Below are 27,210 nucleotides of genomic sequence, written 5' to 3'. Positions count from 1 at the left end.
CGTAGTTTTCCGTTGGTGGCGTAGTGGTGTGCGCATGCCCAAAGTCCGGAATCCTCTTCCAGGGGATTTAAAATAGCGCGGTGTTCGTTATTGCATTGGTGATCGGTGGGCGCGGCCATCTTCCTTTAGCCGCGCGTGCGCAGAAGCGGCGCTCTGCTGGCCGCGGCTTCAGGAAAATGGCCGCCGCGATATCCATCTGCGCACGCGCGGCATCCCGCGGCCATTTTCCTGAAGCCGCGGCCAGCAGAGCGCCGCTTCTGCGCACGCGCGGCCAAAGGAAGATGGCCGCGCCCACCGATCACCAATGCAATAACGAACACCGCGCTATTTTAAATCCCCTGGAAGAGGATTCCGGACTTTGGGCATGCGCACACCACTACGCCACCAACGGAAAACTACGCCAAATCTGGGGGAAGACAACGCCCATGCGACCTGACCAGCCTGATTGACAGGCGAAAACGGAGACTTTGCAAAGTTATTTCGGCAACTTAGGTGGGTAATAAACGCATAACACACACACTAATGTAACGCCCACCTCTGCCCCTATTTAACGCTATTTTTATCCCATCTTCCAAAAACGTGGTGACAGGTTCCCTTTAAACAGGTTGTAAACTGCATATCAGAGGATGTTTAAATGAATGAAAGACTGAAGATTGCAGCATGAAACTTAAGAACATTTTATTAACAAAAAGGTGACCACTAACAAACATTATTTTCATTTCAAAAGGTGAACGTAGCCTTTCCCTAAATAGTCAGAATGTAATGCTAAGTTTCCTCTGTAAGGCTAGCAGCAGAGGAAATGTCTGACCAACATGTGATTTTGCAGCAGGCACTAACACTAGATTGGGATATTCATAAACCCTGAGGACTCTGCTTCTCTCTGAAAAGATATTGTCTTTCTGAAACAACTCCATACTCATCCAATCTCAAACTTTCCACATAATTCTAAATCACTGCATGCAAATATTAAAGGGATATTCCCACTTATAAAGTGACGGCATATTACTAGGTTATGTCATGATTATTTGACTGATGAAGATTTGACCTCTGTGATTCAACCAAAACAGAGACTGAAGGACACTCTAAGCCTGTTTAGTTTTCCCTCTGCAAAGTGTCACACCAGCATTTGCCAATGTATGGAGCTACATGGAGAATAAAAACTAGGAGTGTGACCAAACCAAGTAAGCGCCTAAGATTCTCACCTTCATCATACTTTGCATCTCCTGTTTTAAAGTGCCCAAATCCTGCAATACGTCATTGGCTTTCTGCACAGCAGTGCTCGATGAATGAGCGGAGCAGGCCTGCTTATTCTGGAGGTAGCTGGAATAAAGCAAACACAAAGCGACATTGTGACTAGAGACTGATCTGCAGGCCCAGTGGTCCATGGCTGTCAGAAGGAAGCCCTGTGAACCCTCTCCTACCAGTAGGAATCCCGGCATGAGTCAAGCTCCAAGCATGACAATGCGCCAGGACTACTGAACATGTTACAATTAAAGATTTGCAGGATCCTGGCCCAGCAACCACATCGGTGACCGGTGGATGCCAGACAGGGGCAAAGCAAATTGCCTCCAACCTGCAGGAATCCCTAGCAACTCTTGTTTGTTTTGCACGCTTTATGTCACACACGGCGTGTAGGATCGCCTCTACTGTGGTTCCATCGTTATGCCAATCTCCTCTATCCCAGAATTTGGCCACGCTCTAGCTGGAATCCAGCACAAGACTATATCCACTACAAAGTCCTGACAACTTCCAGTACGTGCCCGCAGCGCAGTCCATGGCTTTTCCTGTACCGGCATGCTCGGGGAGGCTGCTCGCTTCTCCATTAGCGCGCTCAAGATGAATCGACAACACCACGGGTCATCATGGGTGCTATACTGACAGATAACGCAGCGCAGACTTCTTCAGGCCCTTTTTTCTCTTAATGAGATAAGTGTAGTTATTTGAGATTCATAAGAGTCAGGTGGAGCAGCGCCCAGCTCAGAAATCAGGGATAACACGACGCTGCGGAATGATCATTTAGTCCGGATATGTATTCATGACATAATCTGTGTGTTCATGGAGGATCCTGATATTGTGCGAGTAGGTGGATGTCACTATTTACAAGAAATAATTATCGGATGGGTTTACATGTGTAGAGTGTATGCTAATGCACAGATGAAAAATGTTTCAACACTGTTCATAGCTCTCGAAAAAATAGATAACATTACATTTCCCCTTAATAAAGAACCATTTTACCTTTAATTTTTTAAATGTCGTAAGGATCCCATAAATGTGATGATCGTTGTTAAAGGGGCCGATCTCTTAGAGAGACACTAAATATGGGTGGTTTCTATTCTAGCTGAATGCACTAAAAACTGCAAGTTATCCCTTATCAATAGAATAGAGGATAAGTTGCTGATCACTGGGGTCCGATGGCTAGCACCTCAAGAGCAGAGCCCAGCCTTAAATGGAGAAGAGGGTCGCATGCTCGACCTCCGCCTCTGTCATTACCTAAGGGACTGTTGGAAGAAGCAGAGTACTGTGCTCGACTACTTTCGGCAGTCTTATTGACAATGAATGGAGCAAAAGTTGAGCATGTGAACTTCTGATCTGTTCAACACAGGGTTCTGCAAAGCTCAGATCACGGAACACTGGGGATCCCAGCCGTCGGACCTCCAGTGATCAGCAAGGGAATGATGGGAATGAGATCAGTTGTGACTTGTGCATGCTGAATAAGCTGAGGACGCTCCTGTTTCATCGGAGGCTATAACAGTTATGGTAACAGTATATTTAGCTACAAGGACCTGGCACACAAAGCTGGCAGTGCACAGTAAGATTTCCCTGCCGCTGGGACCCTTCAGTACCAGATAATTATGGGGAAGTAATTTACAACAAGCGATAATGTGAAACGCTGTGCAGCTTAGGTTACCTGTCCCTGAAGGGCTGACTCTCGGAGGTGGTCAGGTTTAAAGGACTGTGGGTTTTATACGTAGCTCTAGAGACTGATGCATTGTCATGTCCAAGGATCTCATGTAAAAAAGGCACTTTACCTATAAAAAAAAAAACAAAAAAAAAAACCTATTATATACATATATATACAGAAAGACTGAACATACTTATGGCATATCATTCTGGGACCCCCACCACTATTATGAATGAAAAAAATGGAGGCGCATCCTATCACATTCTTGCACGGCCTATTTAGGCAGCGTCGGCACCCCTCACCGTACATGCCCCGGAAGAAGCGAGCAGCGAAACGGCGCCCGTTGGGCGGGAGGGAAGGACACCAGACACAGGATACTATTTGTTGGTAAGCTCTCTACCATATTAGGCCTGCCAACTAGCATTAACACTTGTTATTTATATTATTTTGTGGCTAGCATTCTACTATAGGAGACTGTCATTACCGGCACCTTGTATTTGCACATTGATTTTTATACGGTATAATGATGGTCCTTCATTGGTAAAACGCATTTACCCCTAATATAGTGGGGATTTGGTCTATAGAGCTGCAATATACTTTAATATATATATGATAAATATATTTACCTGTTCTCCTTACAATTAATTGTTACATTCCAGCGGAGTAGGAGTAATTATTGGTTGTTATTCACATATGTATACATATATATATATTCTTTGTGTCTGTATTAATTGTCCCTCCCTATGGAGGTATTTTTAGCCCTGTTTATTGAATAGGTCTTTTTTAATAGATTTTTTGTAATTAAACATACGTTTTTAAAATACTTTCCTGCCTACACCACTTATTATCCATGGGCAATTGCACCTGGATGGATATTGTTGATTAGTTTAAATAGAGTCTTTATTGGGCAATCTATTTCACTATGGACATTCAGTATATATATATATATATATATATATATATATATATATATATATATATATATATATATATATATATACATATAGATATAGAGAGAGAGAGAGAGAGAGAGAGAGAGAGAGAGAGAGAGAGAGAGAGAGAGACCGAACATACTTATGACACATCATTCTGGGACCCCCACCACTATTATGAATGAAAAAAATGCAGCGTTGGTGTAGCAATGTATCCCCTTCATCATTTTTTCCTGCCATGTGGCCCCCAGCCATAGAACGTTGCACGGAGCCTCTTGGCCACATCCAGGGTGCACAAAGCACCTTGCATATCATGGATTAAAGGTTTTCTGTTAGGCAGAAACTGGTCTTCACACAATACGTTTTTTGCCAAAAATGTAGAAAAACTGCTGTGTTTATAGAGCATTTTATGGAAAATGCATTGCAACTGTATTGTGAGAACAAGCCATCAAGGAGCAATTTGTATAGCGGCTATATGCTTAAGGTACCTTCACACGAAACGACATTATAACGATATCGCTAGCAATCCGTGACGTTGCAGCGTCCTCGCTAGCGATATCGTTTCGTTTGACACGCAGCAGCGATCAGGATCCTGCTGTGATGTCGCTGGTCGCTGAATAAAGTCCAGAACTTTATTTGGTCGTCCGATCGCTGTGTATCGTTGTGTTTGAAAGCAAAAGCAACGATACCAGCGATATTTTACACTGGTAACCAGGGTAAACATCGGGTTACTAAGCGCAGGGCCGCGCTTAGTTACCCGATGTTTACCCTGGTTACTAGCGTAAAATGTAAAAAAAACAAACAGCACATACTCACATTGCGTCCCCTGCAGTCTGCTTCCTCCTCTGACTCAGCGCCGCAAAGTGAAAGTGAAAGCAGCACAGCGGTGACGTCACCGCTCTGCTCTCACTGTACGGCGCTCAGTCAGTCAGGAAGTGGACGCAGGGGGACGTGAATGTAAGTATGTGCTGTTTGTTTTTTTTAGATTTTACGCTGGTAACCAGGGTAAACATCGGGTTACTAAGCGCGGCCCTGCGCTTAGTTACCCGATGTTTACCCTGGTTACCAGGGGACCTCGGCATAGTTGATCGCTGGAGAGCGGTCTGTGTGACAGCTCTCCAGCGACCAAACAGCGACGCTGCAGCGATCGACATCGTTGTCGCTATCGCTGCAGCGTCGCTTCGTGTGAAGGTACCTTTAGTGTATGCTGTCAGTTGTGCGGACAGACAGCCTTTGAAACAAAACTGCTTTAATGGGCCTATTCCAATAGACAAACTATGTCTAGGAAACCAATTAAAGCTCAAGGACGTTAAAGGAGGCAAAGTCACCCACTCAAGACTACCATAATGGTCATACTATTCGATCTGTAGGATATAGAGCAAGAGGAGCGGTGCAGAATAATATTTCATCTCTCGTCCCCATTGGGGGATACCTTAGGATACAGCTGCTACCACTAGGAGGAGGGCACTCACTGAGTAGTTAAGTGTTAGCTCCTTGCACCAGGTATATCCATACCAGGCATATCCATACCAGGCACTGAGCTAATTAGTTTTAGCTTAGAATTTGTTAGATGAAGACACATTTTTCAGGAACTTCTTTTATAGGCGCGGATGCCAGTCTACATGGCTGGGGAGGGGTACTACAAGATAGGACAGATCAGGGAGTGTGGTCCCCTCCCTCAGGAGGCTGTGCGGTCTGTCATCGTTCTGTGGACCTCCATGCCATCCTCCTCTCTCTGAGGCAGTAGACTCACACCCAGTGAGAGCCCAGAAGGACAACGCAACCACAGTCCTAAGGTGGGTCCTGAAGCACAGCAGTTATATCAGAGTCAGTTAAAATCCTGCCGTAAGCAGAGCACATGTTCCAGCCCTCTCAGCAGACCACACTTAAAGGGAACCTATCACCCCGTTTTTTTCGGTATGAGATAAAAATACTGTTAAATAGGGCCTGAGCTGTGCATTACAATAGTGTAGTTTGTGGACCCCGATTCCCCACCTATGCTGCCGAAATACGTTACCAAAGTAGTCATTTTCGCCTGTCAATCAGGCTGGTCAGGTCGGATGGGCGTGGCTTCTTCCCCCAGATATTGCGTAGTTTTCCGTTGGTGGCGTAGTGGTGTGCGCATGTCCAAGGTCCCCAATCCTGCACGGGGGGGTGAAAATAGCAGCGATGTCCGTTATTCCATTGGTGGTCGGTGGGCGCGGCCATCTTCCTTTGGCCGCGCGTGCGCAGAAGCGGCGCTCTGCTGTTCGCGGCTTCAGGAAAATGGCCGCCGCGATCTCCATCTGCGCACGCGCGGCATCCCGCGGCCATTTTCCTGAAGCCGCGGCCAGCAGAGCGCCGCTTCTGCGCACGCGCGGCCAAAGGAAGATGGCCGCGCCCACCGACCACCAATGGAATAACGGACATCGCTGCTATTTTCACCCCCCCGTGCAGGATTGGGGACCTTGGACATGCGCACACCACTACGCCACCAACGGAAAACTACGCAATATCTGGGGGAAGAAGCCACGCCCATCCGACCTGACCAGCCTGATTGACAGGCGAAAATGACTACTTTGGTAACGTATTTCGGCAGCATAGGTGGGGAATCGGGGTCCACAAACTACACTATTGTAATGCACAGCTCAGGCCATATTTAACAGTATTTTTATCTCATACCGAAAAAAACGGGGTGATAGGTTCCCTTTAAGGAGTGGACTGTTGGAAGGCTGACTACTCAAAGTTTCTACCAAGGAGATTAGTTGCTATACACAGAGGTGTTTGTCTTCTGATTGAGATCTTCAGTTGTTGACCTAATGGCCTTTGTTCCAATGGTTCATGTCCAGATTGCAAGACCCCAAACTCAGGATATGAAAGCTCTAGCCGTCCCTTGGAAACAGTTTGAACTACTTTACATCTATTCTCCACTTCCCGAGTCCTAACGATGGTGAAAGCAGAAGGCGTCACAATACTCCTCAATGCTCCAAACTGGCCCAGACAGTTGTTACAAGCCAACTACAGCCTTCCTTCTCCTTCGCCTCATTGGGGGACACAGACCGTGGTGTATGCTGCAGCCACTAGGAGGCTGACACTAAGTGATACAAAAAAGTGATCTCCTCCCCTGCAGTATACACCCTCCTGCTGGCTCTCAGCTAACCAGTTCTTGCTTAGTGTCTGTAGGAGGCACTTGGGTCTGGTTCAGACCCCAACGTTTTTATTTTATTTTTTTACTTTTCTGTATATTTTTATTTTTTAATCAACGGAGTGAAGTGGGCGACGGATCCTTTCAAGGTTCCGATCTCCCCCGAATCATCAACAGGCGAGCACGCCGAGTATACCTCCCCATACAGGGGCGACGGTTCCTTCATGGTCCCGATCTCCCCACACCAGCAACAGGCGAGCACATGGAGTGTCGCCTCCATGTGTCCTCTCCTGGAGCCAGGCCTAATGCCGGACAACTGGCCCTGTCCACCCGGGAACTCCGTGGATGTACAGAGGCCCCTCTCTATGGCGTCCGAGCAGCCCCCACTGTCCCACCACTGTGAAAGCGGATGGCACAAGGAGGCGGACGGTTCCTCTACACCTCCCTAACAAAGGGATGGTCGATTGCGGTTTACACCTTTATCCCTGCACCGTCCATGCTGCAAAACCTGACCTGCAGCTGAACAATAGAGTGCATGCACTTTCCTCAGCGCTGTAACCCAGTCATCCGCGATCGGCTCCATGCCTGGACGCACACCGATGACGAGTGGATCCAGTCAGCGATGGGCCTATGCAGTGGGATATTCACATGCTGAAAGGCAGCCTCAGCTTCCCTGTGGCCCACCTCCCTGAGGTAACGCTCCGGCCAGCTGCAAAAATTTAGCCCCCGGCTTCGGCCGATGTGTAGGCCGCAGACGAATGGGGTGACGGATCCTTTCAAGGTTCCGATCTCCCCGAACCATCAACAGACGAGCACGGAGAGTGTACTCCGTACCCTCTACTGCGACGTGGGATGCCAGGCCTGGGCTGATTCTTAGGGGCGACGGGTTCCTTCAAGGGCACCGATCTCTCCAGGAAGCCGCGCCCGCACTATGGCACGCTAAGGCGGCTCTGCCTGCTTCTCTGGCACTTCTCGCCTGCCACTGGAACGCTCAATTTTCTCGCCTCACTTCCACCACTGGTATCGCCCCCGCCGGCTGCAGAAATTTAGGCCCTGGCTTGGGCCTATTCATGAAAGTCTCGAGGCTCCACCCACATCGTGTCTGTGGCCCCGCCCCCCGAATTGGCGCTTCTCGCTCTCTGCGAGATTTTACCACCTCTGCAGCTCCCGGTGGCCATCTTGGTCCACCCGGCCAGCTCACACAGGGGCGATGGTTTTTGCATTAAAAGGGCACAACGACTCTACATCAGTACCCGGGTAAGGAAGTACCTGACCAGTATGCCCTGGTCTTAAAGGCACATGACCAGTATGCCCTGGTCTAAAAGGCACATGACCAGTATGCCCTGGTCTAAAAGGCACATGACCAGTATGCCCTGGTCTAAAAGGCACATGACCAGTATGCCCTGATCTAAAAGGCACATGACCAGTATGCCCTGGTCTAAAAGGCACATGACCAGTATGCCCTGGTCTTAACCCCTTCATGACCCAGCCTATTTTGGCCTTAATGACCTTGCCGTTTTTTGCAATTCTGACCAGTGTCCCTTTATGAGGTAATAACTCAGGAACGCTTCAACGGATCCTAGCGATTCTGAGATTGTTTTTTCGTGACATATTGGGCTTCATGTTAGTGGTAAATTTAGATCGATAATTTCTGAGTTTATTTGTGAAAAAAATGGAAATTTGGCGAAAATTTTGAAAATTTTGCAATTTTCACATTTTGAATTTTTATTCTGTTAAACCAGAGAGTTATGTGACACAAAATAGTTAATAAATAACATTTCACACATGTCTACTTTACATCAGCACAATTTTGGAAGCAAATTTTTTTTTTGCTAGGAAGTTATAAGGGTTAAAATTTGACCAGTGATTTCTCATTTTTACAACAAAATTTACAAAACCATTTTTTTTAGGGACCACCTCACATTTGAAGTCAGTTTGAGGGTTCTATATGGCTGAAAATACCCAAAAGTGACACCATTCTAAAAACTGCACCCCTCAAGGTGCTCAAAACCACATTCAAGAAGTTTATTGACCCTTCAGGTGTTTCACAGCAGCAGAAGCAACATGGAAGTAAAAAATGAACATTTAACTTTTTAGTCACAAAAATGATCTTTTAGCAACAATTTTTTTATTTTCCCAAGGGTAAAAGGAGAAACTGGGCCACGAACGTTGTTGTCCAATTTGTCCTGAGTAGGCTGATACCTCATATGTGGGGGTAAACCACTGTTTGGGCGCACGGCAGGGCTCGGAAGGGAAGGAGCGCCATTTGACTTTTTGAATGAAAAATTGGCTCCACTCTTTAGCGGACACCATGTCGCGTTTGGAGAGCCCCCTTGTGCCTAAACATTGGAGCTCCCCCACAAGTGACCCCATTTTGGAAACTAGACCCCCCAAGGAACTTATCAAGGAAGCATAGTGAGCACTTTAAACCCCCAGGTGCTTCACAAATTGATCCGTAAAAATGAAACAGTACTTTTTTTTTTCACAAAAAAATTATTTTAGCCTCAATTTTTTAATTTTCACATGGGCAACAGGATAAAATGGATCCTAAAATTTGTTGGACAATTTCTCCTGAGTACACCGATACCTCACATGTGGGAGTAAACCACTGTTTGGGCACATGGTAAGGCTCGGAAGGGAAGGAGCGCCATTTGACTTTTTGAATGAAAAATTATCTCCATCGCTAGCGGACACCATGTCACGTTTGGAGAGCCCCTGTGTGCCTAAACATTGGAGCTCCCCCACAAGTGACCCCATTTTGGAAACTAGACCCCCCAAGGAACTTATCTAGAAGCATAGTGAGCACTTATAACCCCCAGGTGCTTCACAGAAGTTTATAACGCAGAGCTGTGAAAGTAAAAAATAATTTTTCAATCCTCAAAAATGATTTTTAGCCCAGAATTTTTTATTTCCCCAAGGGTAATAGGAGAAATTGGACCCCAAATGTTGTCGTCCAGTTTGTCCTGAGTACGATGATACCCCATATGTGGGGGTAAACCACTGTTTGGGCGCACGGCAGGGCTCGGAAGGGAAGGCATGCCATTTGGCTTTTTGAATGGAAAATTAGCTCCAATCATTAGCGGACACCATGTCGCGTTTGAAGAGCCCCTGTGTGCCTAAACATTGGAGCTCCCGCACAAGTGACCCCATTTTGGAAACTAGACCTCCCAACAAACTAATCTAGATGTGTGGTGAGCACTTTGAACCCCCAAGTGCTTCACAGAAGTTTAACACGCAGAGCCATGAAAATAAAAAATAATTTTTCTTTTCTCAAAAATGATTTTTTAGCCCACAATTTTTTATTTTCCCAAGGGTAACAGGAGAAATTGGACCCCAAAAGTTGTTGTCCAGTTTCTCCTGAGTACGCTGGTACCCCATATGTGGGGGTAAACCACTGTTTGGGCGCACGTCAGGGCTCGCAAGGGAAGTAGTGACATTTGAAATGCAGACTTTGATGGAATGGTCTGCGGGCGTCATGTTGCATTTGCAGAGCCCCTGATGTGCCTAAACAGTAGAAACACCCCAAAAGTGACCCCATTTTGGAAACTAGACCCCCCAAGGAATTTATCTAGATGTGTGGTGAGCACTTTCAACCCCCAAGTGTTTCACAGAAGTTTATAACGCAGAGCCGTGAAAATAAAAAATAATTGTTCTTTCCTCAAAAATTATGTTTTAGCAAGTAATTTTTTATTTTTGCAAGGGTAACAGGAGAAATTGGACCCCAATAGTTGTTGCCCAGTTTGTCCTGAGTACACTGGTACCCCATATGTGGGGGTAAACCACTGTTTGGCGCACGTCGGGGCTTGGAAGGGAGGGAGCACCATTTGACTTTTTGAACACAAGATTGGCTGGAATCAATGGTGGCGCCATGTTACGTTTGTAGACCCCTGATGTGCCTAAACAGTGGAAACCCCTCAATTCTAACTTCAACGCTAACCCCAACACACCCCTAACCCTAATCCCAACTGTAGCCATAACCCTAATCACAACCCTAACCCCAACACACCCCTAACCAGAACCATAACCCCAACACAGCCGTAACCCTAATCCCAACCCTAACCCTAATCCCAACCCTAACCACAACTGTAACCCCAACACACCCCTAACCCTATCCGTAACCCTAACCACAAGCCTAATCTTAACCCTATTTCCAACCCTAGCCCTAATTCCAACCCTAACTCTAATTCCAACCCTAACCCTAAGGCTATGTGCCCACGTTGCGGATTCGTGTGAGATTTTTCCGCACGATTTTTGAAAAATCTGCAGGTAAAAGGCACTGCGTTTTACCTGCGGATTTACAGCGGATTTCCAGTGTTTTTTTGTGCGGATTTCACCTGCGGATTCCTATTGAGGAACAGGTGTAAAACGCTGCGGAATTCGCTCAAAGAATTGACATGCTGCGGAAAATACAACGCAGCGTTTCCGCACGGAATTTTCCGCACCATGGGCACAGCGGATTTGGTTTTCCATAGGTTTACATGGTACTGTAAACCTCATGGAAAACTGCTACGAATTCGCACCGGCCAATCCGCTGCGGATCCGCTGCCAATCCGCTGCGCATCCGTGGCCAATCTGCTGCGGATCCGCAGCCAAATCCGCACTGTGTGCACATGCCCTAACTCTAACCCTAACCCTACCCCTATCCCTACCCCTACCCCTAGTTCTAACCCTAACCCTAGTGGAAAAAGAAAAAAAAATATTTTCTTTTTTTATTATTGTCCCTACCTATGGGGGTGATAAAGATATTTATTATTTTTTTATTTTGATCGCTGTGATGGAACCTATCACAGCGATCAAAATGTACTTGTAATGAATCTGCCGGCCGGCAGATTCGGCGGGCGCACTGCGCATGCGCCCGCCATCTTGGAAGATGGCGGCGCCCATGGAGAAGACGGACGGGCACCGGGAGCCTCGGTAAGTATAAGGGGGGGGAGATCGGGGCACGGGGGGGGCGTGGGAGCACAGGGGGGTGGCATAGGAGCACGGGGGGAGCAGACAGGAGGACGGGGGAGCGGAGCACAGGACGGAGGGGACTACAGGACAGATCGGTGGCTTGGGGGGGCGATCGGTGGGGTGGGGGGCGATCGGTGGGGTGGGGGGGGCTCACATCAGGGTTTCCAGCCATGGCTGATGATATTGCAGCATCGGCCATGGCTGGATTGTAATATTTCACCAGTTTTTTAGGTGAAATATTACAAATCGCTCTGATTGGCTGTTTCACTTTCAACAGCCAATCAGAGCGATCGTAGCCACGGGGGGGTGAAGCCACCCCCCTGGGCTGAAGTACCACTCCCCCTGTCCATGCAGATCGGGTGAAATTGGAGTTAACCCTTTCACCCGATCTGCAGGGACGCGATCATTCCATGACGCCACATAGGCGTCATGGGTCGGATTGGCACGGGTTTTCATGACGCCTACGTGGCGTCATGGGTCGGGAAGGGGTTAAAGGCACATGACCAATATGCCCCAGTCTTAAAGGCACATGACCAATATGCCCCGGTCTTAAAGGCACATGACCAATATGCCCCGGTCTTAAAGGCACATGACCAATATGCCCTGGTCTTAAAGGCACATGACCAATATGCCCTGGTCTTAAAGGCACATGACCGGTATGCCCTGGTCTAAAAGGAACATGACCAGCATGCCCTGGTCTTAAAGGCACATGATTAGTATGCCCTGGTTCTTAAAGGGACTCTGTCACCTGAATTTGGAGGGAACAATTTTCAGCCATAGAGGCGGGGTTTTCGGCTGTTTGATTCACCCTTTCCTTACCCGCTGGCTGCATGCTGGCTGCAATATTGGATTGAAGTTCATTCTCTGTCCTCCATAGTACACACCTGCGCAAGGCAAGATTGCCTTGTGCAGGCATGTACTACGGAGGACAGAGAATGAACTTCAATCCAATATTGCAGCCAGCATGCAGCCAGTGGGTAAGGAAAGGGTGAATCAAACAGCCGAAAACCCCGCCCCTATGGCTGAAAATTGTTTCCTCCAAATTCAGATGACAGAGTCCCTTTAAAGACACATGACCAGTATGCGCTGCTCTTAAAAGGCACATGAACAGTATTCCCTCCTCTTAAAAGCACAAGACCAATATTCCCTGGTCTTAATGGCGCACAACCAGTATTCACTGGTCTTAAGGGCACATGATCAATCCGAAGCCGGTCACCCTAAATGAGCTCAGGAGGCGTCCGTCTAGAAACGTACAGGCATCTAGAAAGCGGAATTTTCATTTCCTGAGCTCTCTTCCCAATGATTTGCTGAGAACAAGGCTCTGAATATGGATCGGATATTGCCTTGGGTTGCCAGAGCTTCAGAAAAAGGATGGACTCGCCTATTTATATCATCAACCAAATTGACGAGCGATTCACTGGACAGAAGCCTCTACGTGGGATGCCATACCTGGTCTGATTTTTAAAGGGCGACGAGTCCCTTAAAGGGCACCGATCTCCCCACACCATCAACAGACGAGCACATGGAGTGTTGCCTCCATGTATTCTCTTCTGCATCCATGCCTAACTCCAGACAACCTGCCCTGTCCACCCGGGGACCTCAACTCTGGGGATGTACAGAGGCACCACTTTTTGGCAGAGCACTCCCCTTTGCATCACCACTATTTAGCGGATGATGCAAAAAGGCGGACGATTCCTCTCCACTTCCCTGTTAAGAGGATGGTGGATCCAGGATTCCTAATTTTCTACTCTGCACCGTCAAAAGAGAGCGACGATGGCAAGAGACGTTTTTTTCCTGACCTGCTGGATGCAGCCCCGCATTCTGCCACTTGGCAGACTAACCGGGTAGAATTTCTTGTGGTATACCTACCAGTATCCCTGCCCGATGTATCATCAATTAAAAATACCACGGACTGTCGGATAGCAAATCTGGTTCGTTCCGTCTTGTGGCTTCGGGTTCAGCGCTCTACCCTTCCTTAGCCGCCACATGGGTTGCTTGAGCAATAGTCTCCTGGTCGGAGACCTTAACTACTTCGATTCACACATGTAACCTTTCCCAGAAGAAAGTACAGCTGGCCAATCAAATCTTCTGAGCGGGAGACTAACAAGGGATCATATTTTTTCTACAGACCCAACCAGCAGTGGAAGGGTTGTCCAGGACAGTCTAGATCTAAGGGATCTTGGTTCCAAAAAAGGGGAAGGAAAAGTAACACCAATCCCGGACCTCAAACTTCTAACAACCTTTGACAAGGTCCTCCTTTTTCGGATGGAGTTCCTCCGCTCAGCCGTTACTTCAACAGAAAAAGGTGGAGTTTCTGGCATCCATCGACATTCGGGTTTCTTACCCTCACATTCCTATTTTTCCCCCTCTACAAAAATCCCTTCGCCTTTCCATTCGCGAACAGCATTTTCAAGTCACGACCTTGCCCTTCGACCTGGCTACCGCACCCAGAATGTTCGCAAGGGTCATGGCGGTTGTCAGGTTCCTCTGGCATCCGAGTAGCATAGTTGTTCTGCCCTATTTGGTCGACTTTCTAGCCGCTCTTCCAGGACTACGCTGAGTCATCTATATCACTTGCGATACCCTCTCTCCTGGGCTGGCACCTAAACTTAGACAAGTTTTCCTCATTTCCAGCCCAGCAGATCCTTTTTGAGGATGATTCTGCACAAGAAGGATGGTAATTCTCTCTCGAGTCAAGGTCGTGGCCCTTCAACAGGAAGCTCGCGCACTTGATCACTCATCCCCTCAGTTCATTCGATTCGCTAGGAGGGTTCTGAGGAAAAATGGTGACGACAATGGAAGCAGTTTCCTTCGCTCCGCTTGTTTTCAGCAAGTCAATCAGGCTTTCAAAGGGTAGTCTCCGAGCTCCTTCCTCATCCAGGGCCTTCTCCTGGTCCAATGGTTATTGGTCAATACCAATGCCAGTCTTCTTCTCCCGATCATTGCTCTTGGGATCCAAAAGAAACGGCTAATCCTACAGCAGGTCCACTGCCTTCAGGCGGGTCAACCCATCCGACTTCAATTGGATAATGCCATGGCTGTGCCATACGTCAATCATCTAGCAGGTACTCACAGTCAAGCGCCATGGCTGAGGTACCACACATTCTCTGATGGGCCGAGATCTATCATTCGGTGATCTCGGCAGTACATATCCCTGGAGTAGAACACTGGGCGGCAGACATATCCAGCCGTCAGGGTTTCTCCTCAAGTGAGTGGGAACTTCACCCGGAAGTCTTCCATCAGATCTGCCTTCACTGGATACTCCAGATGTAGGTCGGATGGTGTCCAAACTGAACGCCAATATACTCAAATTCATCGTTCGGCCTCGAGATCCAAGAGCATCACAGTACATTCTCCGTTCTTCCATGGTACCAATTTCCATAACCCCTCTTCCACTACTTCCGAGATCTTTTTGGAAGCAGAAAGGGCCCCAGTGATCCTGGGAGACCCGCACTGACCATGTCAGGATTTCTCACTTGCGGTACAAGTATTTTTCCGTCTTATTGCAACAAAACTGCAAATATGGACTCCCTTGTGGGGAGTCTTCACCTGTGGTTCTTCCCTATCGCATACCGTTAGATCTTTGGGACCTTAATGGTCCTGTGGGTCTTACAGTAGACTCCTTTTTTGATCTGGGAAGGTCACTCCCTTTTTTCTCTGTGTCCTTGTCATCCTGATGTGTCTTCAGAGCTTGCCGCTCTGTTCTTTCAGACTTTTTTCCTTATTACCATCAAGGCAAGGTTGTCCTCAGGCCATCCCCTTCCCTTGTTACCAATGTGGTATTGTGTTCCCACAGTTATGAGGGCATCGTTCTTCCCTCATCTCTTTCGGCTCCAGTCCACAAAACAGAATGGGTTCTCCATAATCTGGATGAAGTGAGTGCTCCGAGTAGGTACATATTGAGGATGGCGTACTTCCGAAGGTTGGACACTTCATTCGGGCTTCCCGACGGTAAGAAGGCGGCTTCCTGACGGCCACAGGAAGGGTTTAGCCGTTTCATCAGCCATGATAGCCTGGTGAATTTGTTTCACCATCCAGGAGTCCTTCCGTGCTACATGTCAGCCTATCTCCCTGTCTGAGGGCTCTAGGCACCAGACGTCGGCAAGCACGGCTGCAAGCTTGCGGATTGATCCAGTCCGCATGCATTCTTGAAGCACTATAATTCCCACACTTCCACAGATGTGAGTCTGGGCAGGCAGACTCTGCAGGCCGTGGTGGCGCACTTGTAAGTAGCGGTTACACAGGGCCTGATCTATTGTTGTCCCCACCCAGGGACTGCTTTGGGATGTCCCACAGTCTGTGTCCCCCAATGAGGCGAAGGAGAAATAGGGATTTCTGTGTACTCACCGTAAAATCCTTTTCTCCGAGCCATTCATTGGGAGACACAGCTCCCACCCTATTATTAGCTTGTGCTTGTTTTTATAATTTGACATGCTATACTCTCATATATATAATATGACATGCTATAGGCCCATATGTTGTTATTGATCTCCTACTGCTTTTGCACCGAACTGGTTAGCTGAGAGCCAGCAGGAAAGTGTATACTGCAGGGGAGGGGCTAACTTTTTTTGTATCATTTAATGTCAGCCTCCTAGTGGCAGCAGCATACACCCACGGTCTGTGTCCCCCAATGAATGGCTCGGAGAAAAGGATTTTACGGTGAGTACACAAAAATCCCTATTTTCAACAAGATCTACTCTTTCAGGTTCCTCTTTTCCAGCTGAAATTAGCTTCATTTAACGCCATTACTATTGAAGAATTGATATTACGAGTGACAGGTTCTCAAAACTGGACATCCAGATCATGTTTAAAGCCTAAAAACAGACACAGCTGCCTTCTCTATTGCTGTACCATCTCTAGGGTCAGCTTTGCAACATCAAGAGGTCCTGTGTCCCCCAATGCAAAAGAATGAGAAAACTAGCCTTCTACTACTTAACTGTAAAAGCCTTAGTTCATGCCATCAATTTATGGGCACACCACCCATTCAATGGTATTCTATTTTTCCTACATTCGTGCAGGTGTTAAAGAAAGTTTCCTTGATCCTCAAGCGGTTATGATGACTATTTATTGCATGTAACACACGTTTCTTTAATTATTACTTCCCTTTCTGTTAGCCAACAAACTGATTAGCTCGGTACCTGCAGGGGATGGTGGGGTATAGCTGGTGGGAAACACAAACACTTCATGCCTCCTTGTGGCAGCAGCTATAGCCCATGGTCCTCTGTCCCCCAAAAGATGGTACTAGTAACTACCAAAAAGCCAATGCTGTGGGACTATAGTTAGTATAAGGCAGTGTTTCACTGTCCGTGTATGGATCACCATGCCAGTACTGACCATGGGGGCTCCTGATCCAAACTAACAACTCAATAGCATTCTGCAAAATGGAGAGAATATTCAGATTTGACAAATTTGCTTCGACTAAATCTTATGTCAATAAATCTTACCTCCCTACCAAAAATAAATTACATGTATTCAACCAATGGGAAGGAAAATCATAAACAGTTGAAGGTCACTTTTTAATTCTAGCGTTTGGCATTTTTGGAAAGAGGTAAGAGAGCTCAACTTTCTCACCAGAGGTTGATGGTCCGAGTTCCTCCATGTTTTCTTTTCCTAGGGATGACTTTGATGGCTCTTGCACATCCATAGATATTGGTACAGGGGCAAATCTGCGAGGAGCTGGAGTTTCCAATGGAGATTTTCCTGTATCACTCTTACTTTCTGACACGGTTGGAGCAGAAATTATAAAGAGAAAAGTTTTTGAGAACTTTAAATATGGAAACCCAAAGGTACCATTGGCTTTTTCTAATACAACACGTACTGAAAAGGAACAGACAAATAAATGAGTAAGGAATCACTACATCTTGTATCAATCTATGTCCTAATATTAGCAGTATGGGAGTTCTCACGATCTGCGGCGTTAAACAATCGCTGATCAGCTACATGTCTTATAAAAGTCTGTTAAGACCGGCCAACCACACTCACGATGTGCACAGAACAATCAGTAATGGATCTTTCTGTGGGTGTATATGGTCATTGTTCTAACCAGCAAATGTCCTGTTTACACATTGCAAAGTGCTGCCGAGAATGATGATGTTTTAAGCCAGCAAGCAATTGTGCAACCGGACTATCTAACCTTTCTCGCTGATCTTTGGAGGTGCAGTAGATTTGGGCAGAAGAAGTGTCGCTGGCAAATCAGAACGGACCGGATCTGCAGCTTCACGGTGACTTACACTGGCCTTGATTGCAGAGGTTATAAACTGTGACTGAAAAGTACAAGACATGACAATTAATTAGGAATTGATTATTAACCCTCTTTAACAACAAAACAGAACTGCCGTTTACCACTGAGGTTGTGACACCGGCATTATGGTGTAAATATGGGGCAACAGAAAAACTTTTGACTCCCTCCATGTCTTTCTTGTTAAAGAGGACCTGTGACAAGTCGAAAGTGGGCAGGTTTAGCTCTTATTTTATTCCCGTTGTTCCCTAGGAGTAGTATTCTTTTTTGGGAGGGAAAGGGGAAACACAGGGATTTTTGTGTACTCACCATAAAATCCTTTTCTACGAGCCACTCATTGGGGGATACAGACCATGGGTTGTATGCTGCTTGCCACTAGGAGGCTGACACTAAGTTAACACAAAAAGAGAAAGATCCTCCGCAGTATACACCCTCATGCTGGCTCCCAGAGAACCAGTTAGGTGCAAAAGCAGTAGGAACAAAAGTAACGACATAGAAGAGTACAACATGTCAACTTAAAAGAACAGGCAAAAGCAACATAAACCATTAGGCTAACAGTGTGGGTGCTGTGTCCCCCAATGAATGGCTTGGAGAAAAGGATTTTATGGTGAGTACACAAATCCCTGTTTCTCCTTCGCCTCATTGGGGGACACAGACCATGGGACGTCCCAAAGCAGTCCCTGGGTGGGAAAACAACAGAACGGATTAGGCTTAATGCAACAACGTCCTAGATGTGCGCCACCGCTGCCTGCAGAATTCTTCTGCCCAGACTCACATCCGCTGAAGCCTGAGAGTGAATATTATAGTGCTTTGCGAAGGTATGTAAACTGGACCAAATCACAGCTTTACAGACCTGCTCCGCCGTCGCCTGATGCCGAATGGCCCAAGAAGACCCCACCGCTCGAGTGGAGTATGCTCTGATCCCCGATGGGATGGGCTTACTTCTGACTCTGTATGACTCCTAAATGGTGGAACGAGTCCACCTGGCTATCATGGCCTCAGAAGCGGCAACACCCTTCCTGTGACCTTCCAGGAGAACGAACAGGGCATCTGTTCTTCTGAAAGATGCCGTCCTTAAGACGTACCTTCGCAGAGCTCTGACTAGGTCCAGAGTGTGGAGAGCTCTTTCAATTCTGTGATTAGGAGCTGGACAAAAGGAAGGAAGAACAATGTCCTCGTTAAGATGGAAGGACGAAACGCCCTTTGGCAAAAGGATGGCGATGGCTTGAGGACAACCTTGTCCTGATGGAAGTTAAGGAAAGGCGCCCGGCAGGATAAGGCGGCTAATTCCGAAACCCATCTGATCAATGTGATCGCCACAAGGAAGGCAACCTTCCAGGACAGAAAGACTAGCAAAATGACCTGAAGCGGTTCAAAGGGCGATTCTTGAAGGGCACTTAGAACCAAGTTGAGGTCCCATGGCTCTAAAGGCATACGATAGGGAGGAGCGACATGTTACACCCCCTGAAGAAAAGTCTTAACCTGGAGTCTTGATGCGATGCGTCTCTCAAATAAGACAGATAGAGCGGAGATTTGGCCCCTGAGAGATCTGAATGCCAGCCGGGAGTCCAGACTGACCTGTAGAAACTCTAAAATGGTGGGAACTGAGAAGACGAGAGGAGAAAGACCACGATCCTTGCACCAAGCAAAAAATGTCTTCCAAGTACAATTGTAAATGAGTACCGATGAGGGTTTACGGGCAATAACCATGGTGGAAATGACCGGTTGAGAAAACCCTGTCTGGGTTAAGACCCAGGATTCAATTGCCACGCTGTTAAACACAGGGCCCCTGAGTTCTGGTGGTAGACGGGGCCCTGGGAGAGCAGATCTGGCCGATCCGGCAGTCTCCAGGGTAGAGGAGGAAACATGTATGAAAGGCTGAATTGGCACCATGAAAGAACCAGAGGGTCGACACTGATGGCTCTTGGATCTCGAGACCTCGCTATAAACTGGGGAACCTTGGCATTCAGTCTGGATGCCATGAGGTCCACGTCTGGGATCCCCCAGCGAAAACAGATCTGGGAGAAGACTTCCAGATGGAGCTCCCACTTCCCCGAAGTGAGATCCTGACGGCTGAGGAAGTCCGTCTTCCAGATTTCCACTCCTGGAATGTGTACCGCTGAGATCACCAGAGTGGTTGTTCTCTGCCCATCAAAGGATGTGAATTACCTCGAACATTGCCGTCCTGCTGCGGGTACCCCCCTGATGATTGATGTATGCCACAGCCGTGGCATTGTCTGATTGGATATGGATGGGGCGACCCGCCAGAAGATGATGGAAGTGCTGCAGGGCCAGACGAATAGCATGGATCTCCCGAACGTTGATCGATAGCTTCGATTCCTGAACTGACCAGAGGCCCTGAGCAGTGTGGTGGCGGAAGACTGCTCCCCAGCCCGAAAGACTGGCATCGGTAGTCACCACTAGCCATTGAACGGGTAGAAAGGACTTCTCCCGTTGAGGGAAGACTTCAATGTCCACCACCCGAGTGTCTGTCTGACCTGCAGGGATAAGCGGAACCTTCGGTCGAGGGAGAAAGGGTTTCTGTTCCAAGCTGCCGGAAGGGCATGTTGAAGGGGACGAAGGTGCAGTTACGCAAAGGGGACCGCTTCCATTGCGGCCACCATCTTTCCTAGTACCCTCATTGCAAACCGGATGGAGTGAGGGGTAGACTGATGAAGCGCTTTGGCTCCTTGCTGAAGGGCTAAGACTGTCTGGAGAGAGAATTACCAACCCCCGAGATGAGTCCAGGTACATTCCTAGAAAGGAGATCTGCTGGGATGGGACCGGAGAGGATTTGCTTAAGTTTATCAGCCAGCCCAGGTGAGAAAGGGTATTGCATGTAATGTGAACGGACTACGCGCAGTTGTGGAAGGACGGACCTTTGATCAACAGGTCGTCCAGATAGGGCAGAACGATAACGCCCCGAGAGTGCAGGATGGACATGACGGCCGCCATGACCTTTGTGAACACTCTGGGGGCAGTAGCAAGGCCGAAGGGCAGGGCCGTGAATTGGAAGTGCTGTTCGCGAATGGCGAAGTGCAGGATTCTCTGGTGAGGGGGAAAGATTGGAATGTGCAAGTAAGCATCTCGGATATCGATTGAGGCCAAGAATTCCCCTTCTTCCAGGGACGTGATAACTTAACACAAATTCCATGAGGAAATGACAGACCTTGACAAACTTGTTTAGAAGTTTGAGGTCTAGTATGGGTCTCACCTTTCCGTCCTTCTTCGGGATGACGAAAAGGTTTGAATAGAAACCCTGAAACCTTTCACTTTCTGGGACAGGGACAAGGACGCCATCGTGACGCAATGTGTCTATGGCCCGGGAGAACGCGTTTAACCTTGCCTCTGAAGAGGGAGGACTGGAGGGAAAGAAACGTGAAGGGGGGCGCGTAGCAAAGTCGATTTTGTATCTGGACGACACCAGATCTCTGACCCACTCGTCGGAGATGATGGAAAAACAGACCTGACGAAAGAGAAGTAGGTGGCTGCCTACCCTGCCGGTGTCGACCGGATAGCGCTGATGGTCAGCATGAGGAAAATCTCTGGGACTAAAGTCATTTAGGCCTCGACTGTTTGGGTCGGGACTTCCAATGCTGGTTAGGCCTGTACAAGACCTGAGTTCCTCCATCTCTTCGTGGAGAACGTCCTGAACCGGACGAAGTAGTGGTACTGGCCCAGCTTGGAGTAGAGCGAAAGGAACGGAAACGGATTTGTTGCTGTCTCTGAAAGGGACGCCTAAGTCTCTGTTGGGGAAAGAATTTACTCTTTCCTTCCGTAGTATCAGAAATGGCCTGATCCAGCTTTTCTCCGAATAAGCGACCGGTTTGATAAGGAAGGGAGGTGAGAGACTTTTTTGATGCAGAGTCTGCCTTCCACTCTGAGCCATAATGACCTTCTGAGAGAGATGGCATTGGCTGCTGACTGAGCCGCACAACCGGCTGCATCTAAGGTTGCGTGTACCAGGTAATCGCCTGCCCGGGAAAGTTGGTTGGCAAGGTACGTCGCCTCTGGAGGAAGGTTACTGTTCCGAAGAGAATTAGCTAAGGTCTCTGACCAGAAAACCATTGCTTTAGCTACCCATGCTGCGGCAAAGTATGGATAGAGGGACGAGCCTGAGGCCTCAAAAGCAGAGCGGGCCAAGCCTTCTATCTGACGGTCTGTGGGATTTCTGATGGATGAGCCATCCTGCATGGACAGGAGAGATTTGGATGCTAGGCGGGATACTGGGGGGTCTACCACTGGAGATTCCGCCCAATCCTTTTTCAGATCAGCTGAAAAAGGATACTTGGCTTCAAGAGGACTTTGTCCTGTGAAGAGTTTATCCGGGCGTTCTCTATGCCTATTAACTATGGCACTAAATTCCAGATGAATAGCAAATGCCTTATGAGAGCGTTTAGTTCTCTTAAAGGACAAGGTCTGATCTGGAGCAGAGCCGGAATCTTCCTCAACCTTTTAAGCTTGGTTGACTGCCTCAATAAGCGAATCCACTGTCTTCTGAAAGTCTGGAGAATCCGGATCTAAAGAGCCATCAGATTCGCAGTCAGATTCGTGTTCGCTACTGAACTCTGAAGAGAGAGAGCGAGAAACGGAGCCGTGAGGCGACAAGGCATGCGTCTGCTCAGGAGACGTGCTATGGATCCATTTTCTAGGTGTCTGACGGCTTCTAGAGTGCTTTCGGCCCCTGCTAACCAACTGCTCCCGGCTTGAGGAGGGTTCGACTACATCAGTCCTGCAAACGCTCCGGTCCCCCAAAGGATCACGGAGGGATTCAATTGCTTTGGCCAGCGAAGCCATGGATTGAAACGGTGACGAAGCCCACTCAGGGGGACTAGGTACACTGGGCTCGGTGGCGGTGGAGGGCTCCTGAGTGCAGTTCGAGTCACAGGCATTGCAGAGCGGTGAACTCTGAGCCTTAGGAAACGCAGATTGGCAGGAGGAGCATGAAGTAAAGAATATAGCCATAGTCTTGTTAGACTTTTTGGATGCCTTAGGCTGGGACATGATGTACCCTTCTGCGTGGCCCTATAATATTAGGGATGGCAGAGAAAGGATACTGCTGAGAAAAGGGGTTATAGCAGGGAGGATGATGTATAATGCAGTGCTCCCTTACCCAGGTCTGTGTCCCCGCACCTGCGTTTCTTCCAACTGTGTGGCCCCTGCACGGAGAACACTTGCTACCGGTCCTGATGTCAGCTAGTGTGTCCAGAGGCGGTCTGGGGGGAGAAAGATGGCCCCCGAGATCTCAGAGGCGCTTCTAGTGCTGTGCGAGAAGCGCCAGGACTAGTGGGCAGGGCCTCCACATCGCATCATCGCATGGGCGGAGATAGGGGGTGCAGCCTAGTACAGGGCCGAAGCCGGGGACTAAATTTGCGGCGCCGATGCAGGAAGGGGCCGAATGTGCGTCCCCACAGTCAAAATGGGTCCCCCTTAACCAGCGCTTCCCCAAACCGTCTGAAAGGAGCCCTCAAGCCCCGACACTTACCCGGAGAAGCTGCCGGGTGGCAGGTAAGGCAGCTTGCTGCAGGTCCTCCTGTGCTGCTGGTTTGGACGGTGCAGCGATAAGGGGGAAAACCCTCAATCCATTATCCCTTTAGAAGGGAGGTGGAGAGGGACCGTCTGCCTCCTTGCACCATCCGCTTTAACAGTGGTGGTGAAGTGGGGGCTGCTCCCACGCCACGAGGTGGGCCTCTGTACATCCAAAGGGTTAAACACCTAGGATGGGACAGGGCTAAATGTCCGGCAATAGGCCATGGCTGCGGAAGAGGATACGTAGAGGCGACACTCCATGTGCTCGTCCGTTAAAGGTTACATAGTTATTAAGGTTGAAGGAAGACTTTTAAGTCCATCTAGTTCAACCCATAGCCTAGCATGCCCTAACATGTTGATCTAGGGGAAGGCAAAAAAAACCCATGTGGTAAGAGTAAGCTCCATCATGGGGAAAAAAATTCCTTCCCGACCCCACATACGGCAATCAGACTAGTTCCCTGGATCAACGCCTTATCAAGGAATCTAATATATATACCCTGTAATATTATACTTTTCCAGAAAGGCATCCAGTCCCCTCTTAAATTGAAGCAATGAGTCACTCATTACAACATCATACGGCAGAGAGTTCCATAGTCTCACTGCTCTTACAGTAAAGAATCCGCATCTGTTATTATGCTTAAACCTTTTTTCCTCCAGACGTAGAGGATGCCCCCTTGTCCCTGTCACCGGTCTATGATTAAAAAGATCAGCAGAAAGGTCTTTGTACTGTCCCCTCATATATTTATACATTAACATAAGATCACCCCTTAGTCTTCGTTTTTCCAAACTAAATAGCCCCAAGTGTAATAACCTATCTTGGTATTGCAGACCCCCCAGTCCTCTAATAACCTTGGTTGCTCTTCTCTGCACCCGCTCCAGTTCAGCTACGTCTTTCTTATACACCGGAGACCAGAACTGTGCACAGTATTCTAAGTGTGGTCGCACTAGTGACTTGTATAGAGGTAAAATTATGTTCTCCTCATGAGCATCTATGCCTCTTTTAATGCATCCCATTATTTTATTTGCCTTTGTAGCAGCTGCCTGACACTGGCCACTGAATATGAGTTTGTCATCCACCCATACACCCAGGTCTTTTTCATTGACGGTTTTGCCCAGAGTTTTAGAATTAAGCACATAGGTGTGGGGAGATCGGTGCCCTTGAAGGGACCCGTCGCCCCTAAGAATCAGCTCAGGCGTGGCATCCCACGTCGCAGGAGTGACTACGTGGAGGTGACATTCCCCGTGCTCGCCTGTTGATTGTTCGGGGAGATCGAAGCCTTGAAAGTATCCGTCGCCTCTTCGTCCGTTGTAAAAAGTAAAATCAAAAATGTAAAAGGTAAAAATGTAAAAATAAAATAATAAAGAGTTTTCTGCTATTCAGACCCGCCCATGTGCCTCCTAAGGACACTAAGCAAGAACTAAGCAAGTGTTAACTTAGTGTCAGCCTCCTAGTGGCAGCAGCATAACACCCATGGTCTGTGTCCCCCAATGAGGTGAAGGAGAAAAATGGGTACTTTGAGGAACCTAAGAATGAACACATATTCTGGACTTATTCATGTGTGTTTCTTTACTCCTTGACTCCATAGGTGTTCCTTCATAGTTTTGCGGACTTGAGTCTAAATCTACATTGCTCATGTTCAAATAAGAACAAAGAAAGCCATTGTATAAACAGGTGTGTCCAAAGTTTTGACTGGTACTGTACATCTGCTGCCTCTTATCTCTATAAGTATCCCAAAGATTAAAATGTTACATGACTAAGGGTACCGTCACACATTGAAATTTCCATCGCTACGACGTTACGATTCGTGACGTTCTAGCGATATCGTTACGATATCGCTGTGTCTGACACGCTACTGCGATCAGACACCCTGCTGAGAATCGTACGTCGTAGCAGATCGTTTGGAACTTTCTTTCGTCGCTTGATCACCCGCTGACATCGCTGGATCGTTGTGTGTGACAGCGATCCAGCGATGTCTTCGCTTGTAACCAGGGTAAACATCGGGTAACTAAGCGCAGGGCCGCGCTTAGTAACCCGATGTTTACCCTGGTTACAAGCGTAAACGTAAAAAAACAAACCGTACATACTCACCCGTCGGTGTCCTTCAGGTCCCTTGCCGTCTGCTTCCTGCTCTGAGTGCCGGCCGGAAAGTGAGAGCAGAGCGCAGCGGTGCTGCGATCTCCTCTCACTGTACGGCTGCACTCAGAGCAGGAAGCAGACGGCAAGGGACCTGAAGGACACCGACGGGTGAGTATGTACGGTTTGTTTTTTTACGTTTACGCTGGTAACCAGGGTAAACATCGGGTTACTAAGCGCGGCCCTGCGCTTAGTTACCCGATGTTTACCCTGGTTACCCGGGGACTTCGGCATCGCTCCAGCGCCGTGATTGCAACGTGTGACCGCAGTCTACGACGCTGGAGCGATGATTATACGACGCTGCGACGTCACGAATCGTGCCGTCGCAGCGATGAAAATTTCAATGTGTGTACCCTAAGGGTCCGTTTACATTTACCGGTCATTAATTAGCCTGTTCACAAAAGGTCGACTGCACTGCAGATCCACCCAGAACACTTAGTAGTAAGTCGTGTGCATAGGCCGCCATTGTTCTCAGCAGCACAGGTCCGATTCACACAGGTTGATGTGCTGCCGAGAATGATCATCTTTTAAGCCAACCAAAATACTACGGTATTTCCCTAGGCGAATGAGTGTTTTGCTATTTTGTCGAGTGATCAGCCGTCTGCTCAATCAGTCACAAGGAATGTGCAGTGTAAATGCACCTTAATCCTTCATTCCCTACATAAGATATCAGGGGATTGTCGGACTGCTCCCACACATTAACGTTTAGAAAAAAAAACCTCTAATGTATCTTCTCCAATAAAAATATTTTATAACCAACGTGTCACCATAATGCTCCACGTATAAAATAACTGCAATCATGAAGACTCAGGAGCAATTGTGCTACAAATTACATATAATTATCAATGATCAAATTTTAGGAAACAAATTAAAGCTTTCCTAGTAGAGTGCAGAATACAGAAAGCCACAGGACAGTCATTACTTGATGGAAAGTGAGTCTACCTGCATCTCAAGTTGCTGCTGCTGGAGCTTTTCCAGATGCTGGAGCCTCTGCTCGGTCAGTAGGTTGAGCTGCCTTTCCAGCTCACTGACTCTCCCCTGATATAATCTTTCCACCGGCTGACTTTGGATCTTGCTGTGCTGTTCGGTGAGCATTTGCAGCTGCTTATCGGCCTCCTGGAGTTTGTTAAGTAGCTGAGACACAGAGTTCACTTGGGCCTCAAGATTACTCTGAACCTAGGGGAACATAGAGGACAAATGACCCCAACCCTGACATCACCATGGAGAAGTGACTGCAGCTTCAAGAGACACCCCACTTCTGTGCTCACAACCCGCATCTTCAGTGGCCACCGCCAATGTCCCCATCGTCTATTTCCCTGAAACAAGATGCCACCAGGGGGCGGCGACAGAAACAGAGTGACACCCACTGATTATGATGACAGAAGCTGTGGGGCAGCA

The 27,210-nt window shown here is 47.9% G+C and overlaps 1 protein-coding gene across 2 annotated transcripts in view; it reads right to left on the bottom strand.

The window, feature by feature from the left end:
* KIAA0586 (KIAA0586 ortholog) overlaps positions 1 to 27,210 on the bottom strand; it is a 190,386-nt gene that overhangs the window by 153,002 nt on the left and 10,174 nt on the right. For both annotated transcript variants that reach the window (XM_077265055.1, XM_077265065.1), the window contains exons 6-10: positions 26,755 to 26,988; positions 18,045 to 18,174; positions 17,483 to 17,629; positions 2,909 to 3,029; positions 1,203 to 1,320 (exon numbers count right to left, since the gene is read on the bottom strand). In XM_077265055.1, coding sequence (XP_077121170.1) covers positions 1,203 to 1,320; positions 2,909 to 3,029; positions 17,483 to 17,629; positions 18,045 to 18,174; positions 26,755 to 26,988 — 750 coding nt within the window. The remainder of the gene's footprint in view (positions 1 to 1,202; positions 1,321 to 2,908; positions 3,030 to 17,482; positions 17,630 to 18,044; positions 18,175 to 26,754; positions 26,989 to 27,210) is intronic.

The sequence above is a fragment of the Ranitomeya variabilis genome, chromosome 1 (assembly GCF_051348905.1).
Source record: "Ranitomeya variabilis isolate aRanVar5 chromosome 1, aRanVar5.hap1, whole genome shotgun sequence".
NCBI lineage: Eukaryota > Metazoa > Chordata > Amphibia > Anura > Dendrobatidae > Ranitomeya > Ranitomeya variabilis.
The sequence above is the reverse complement of the archived record's forward strand: the minus strand, read 5'-3'. Positions and strand labels throughout refer to the sequence as shown.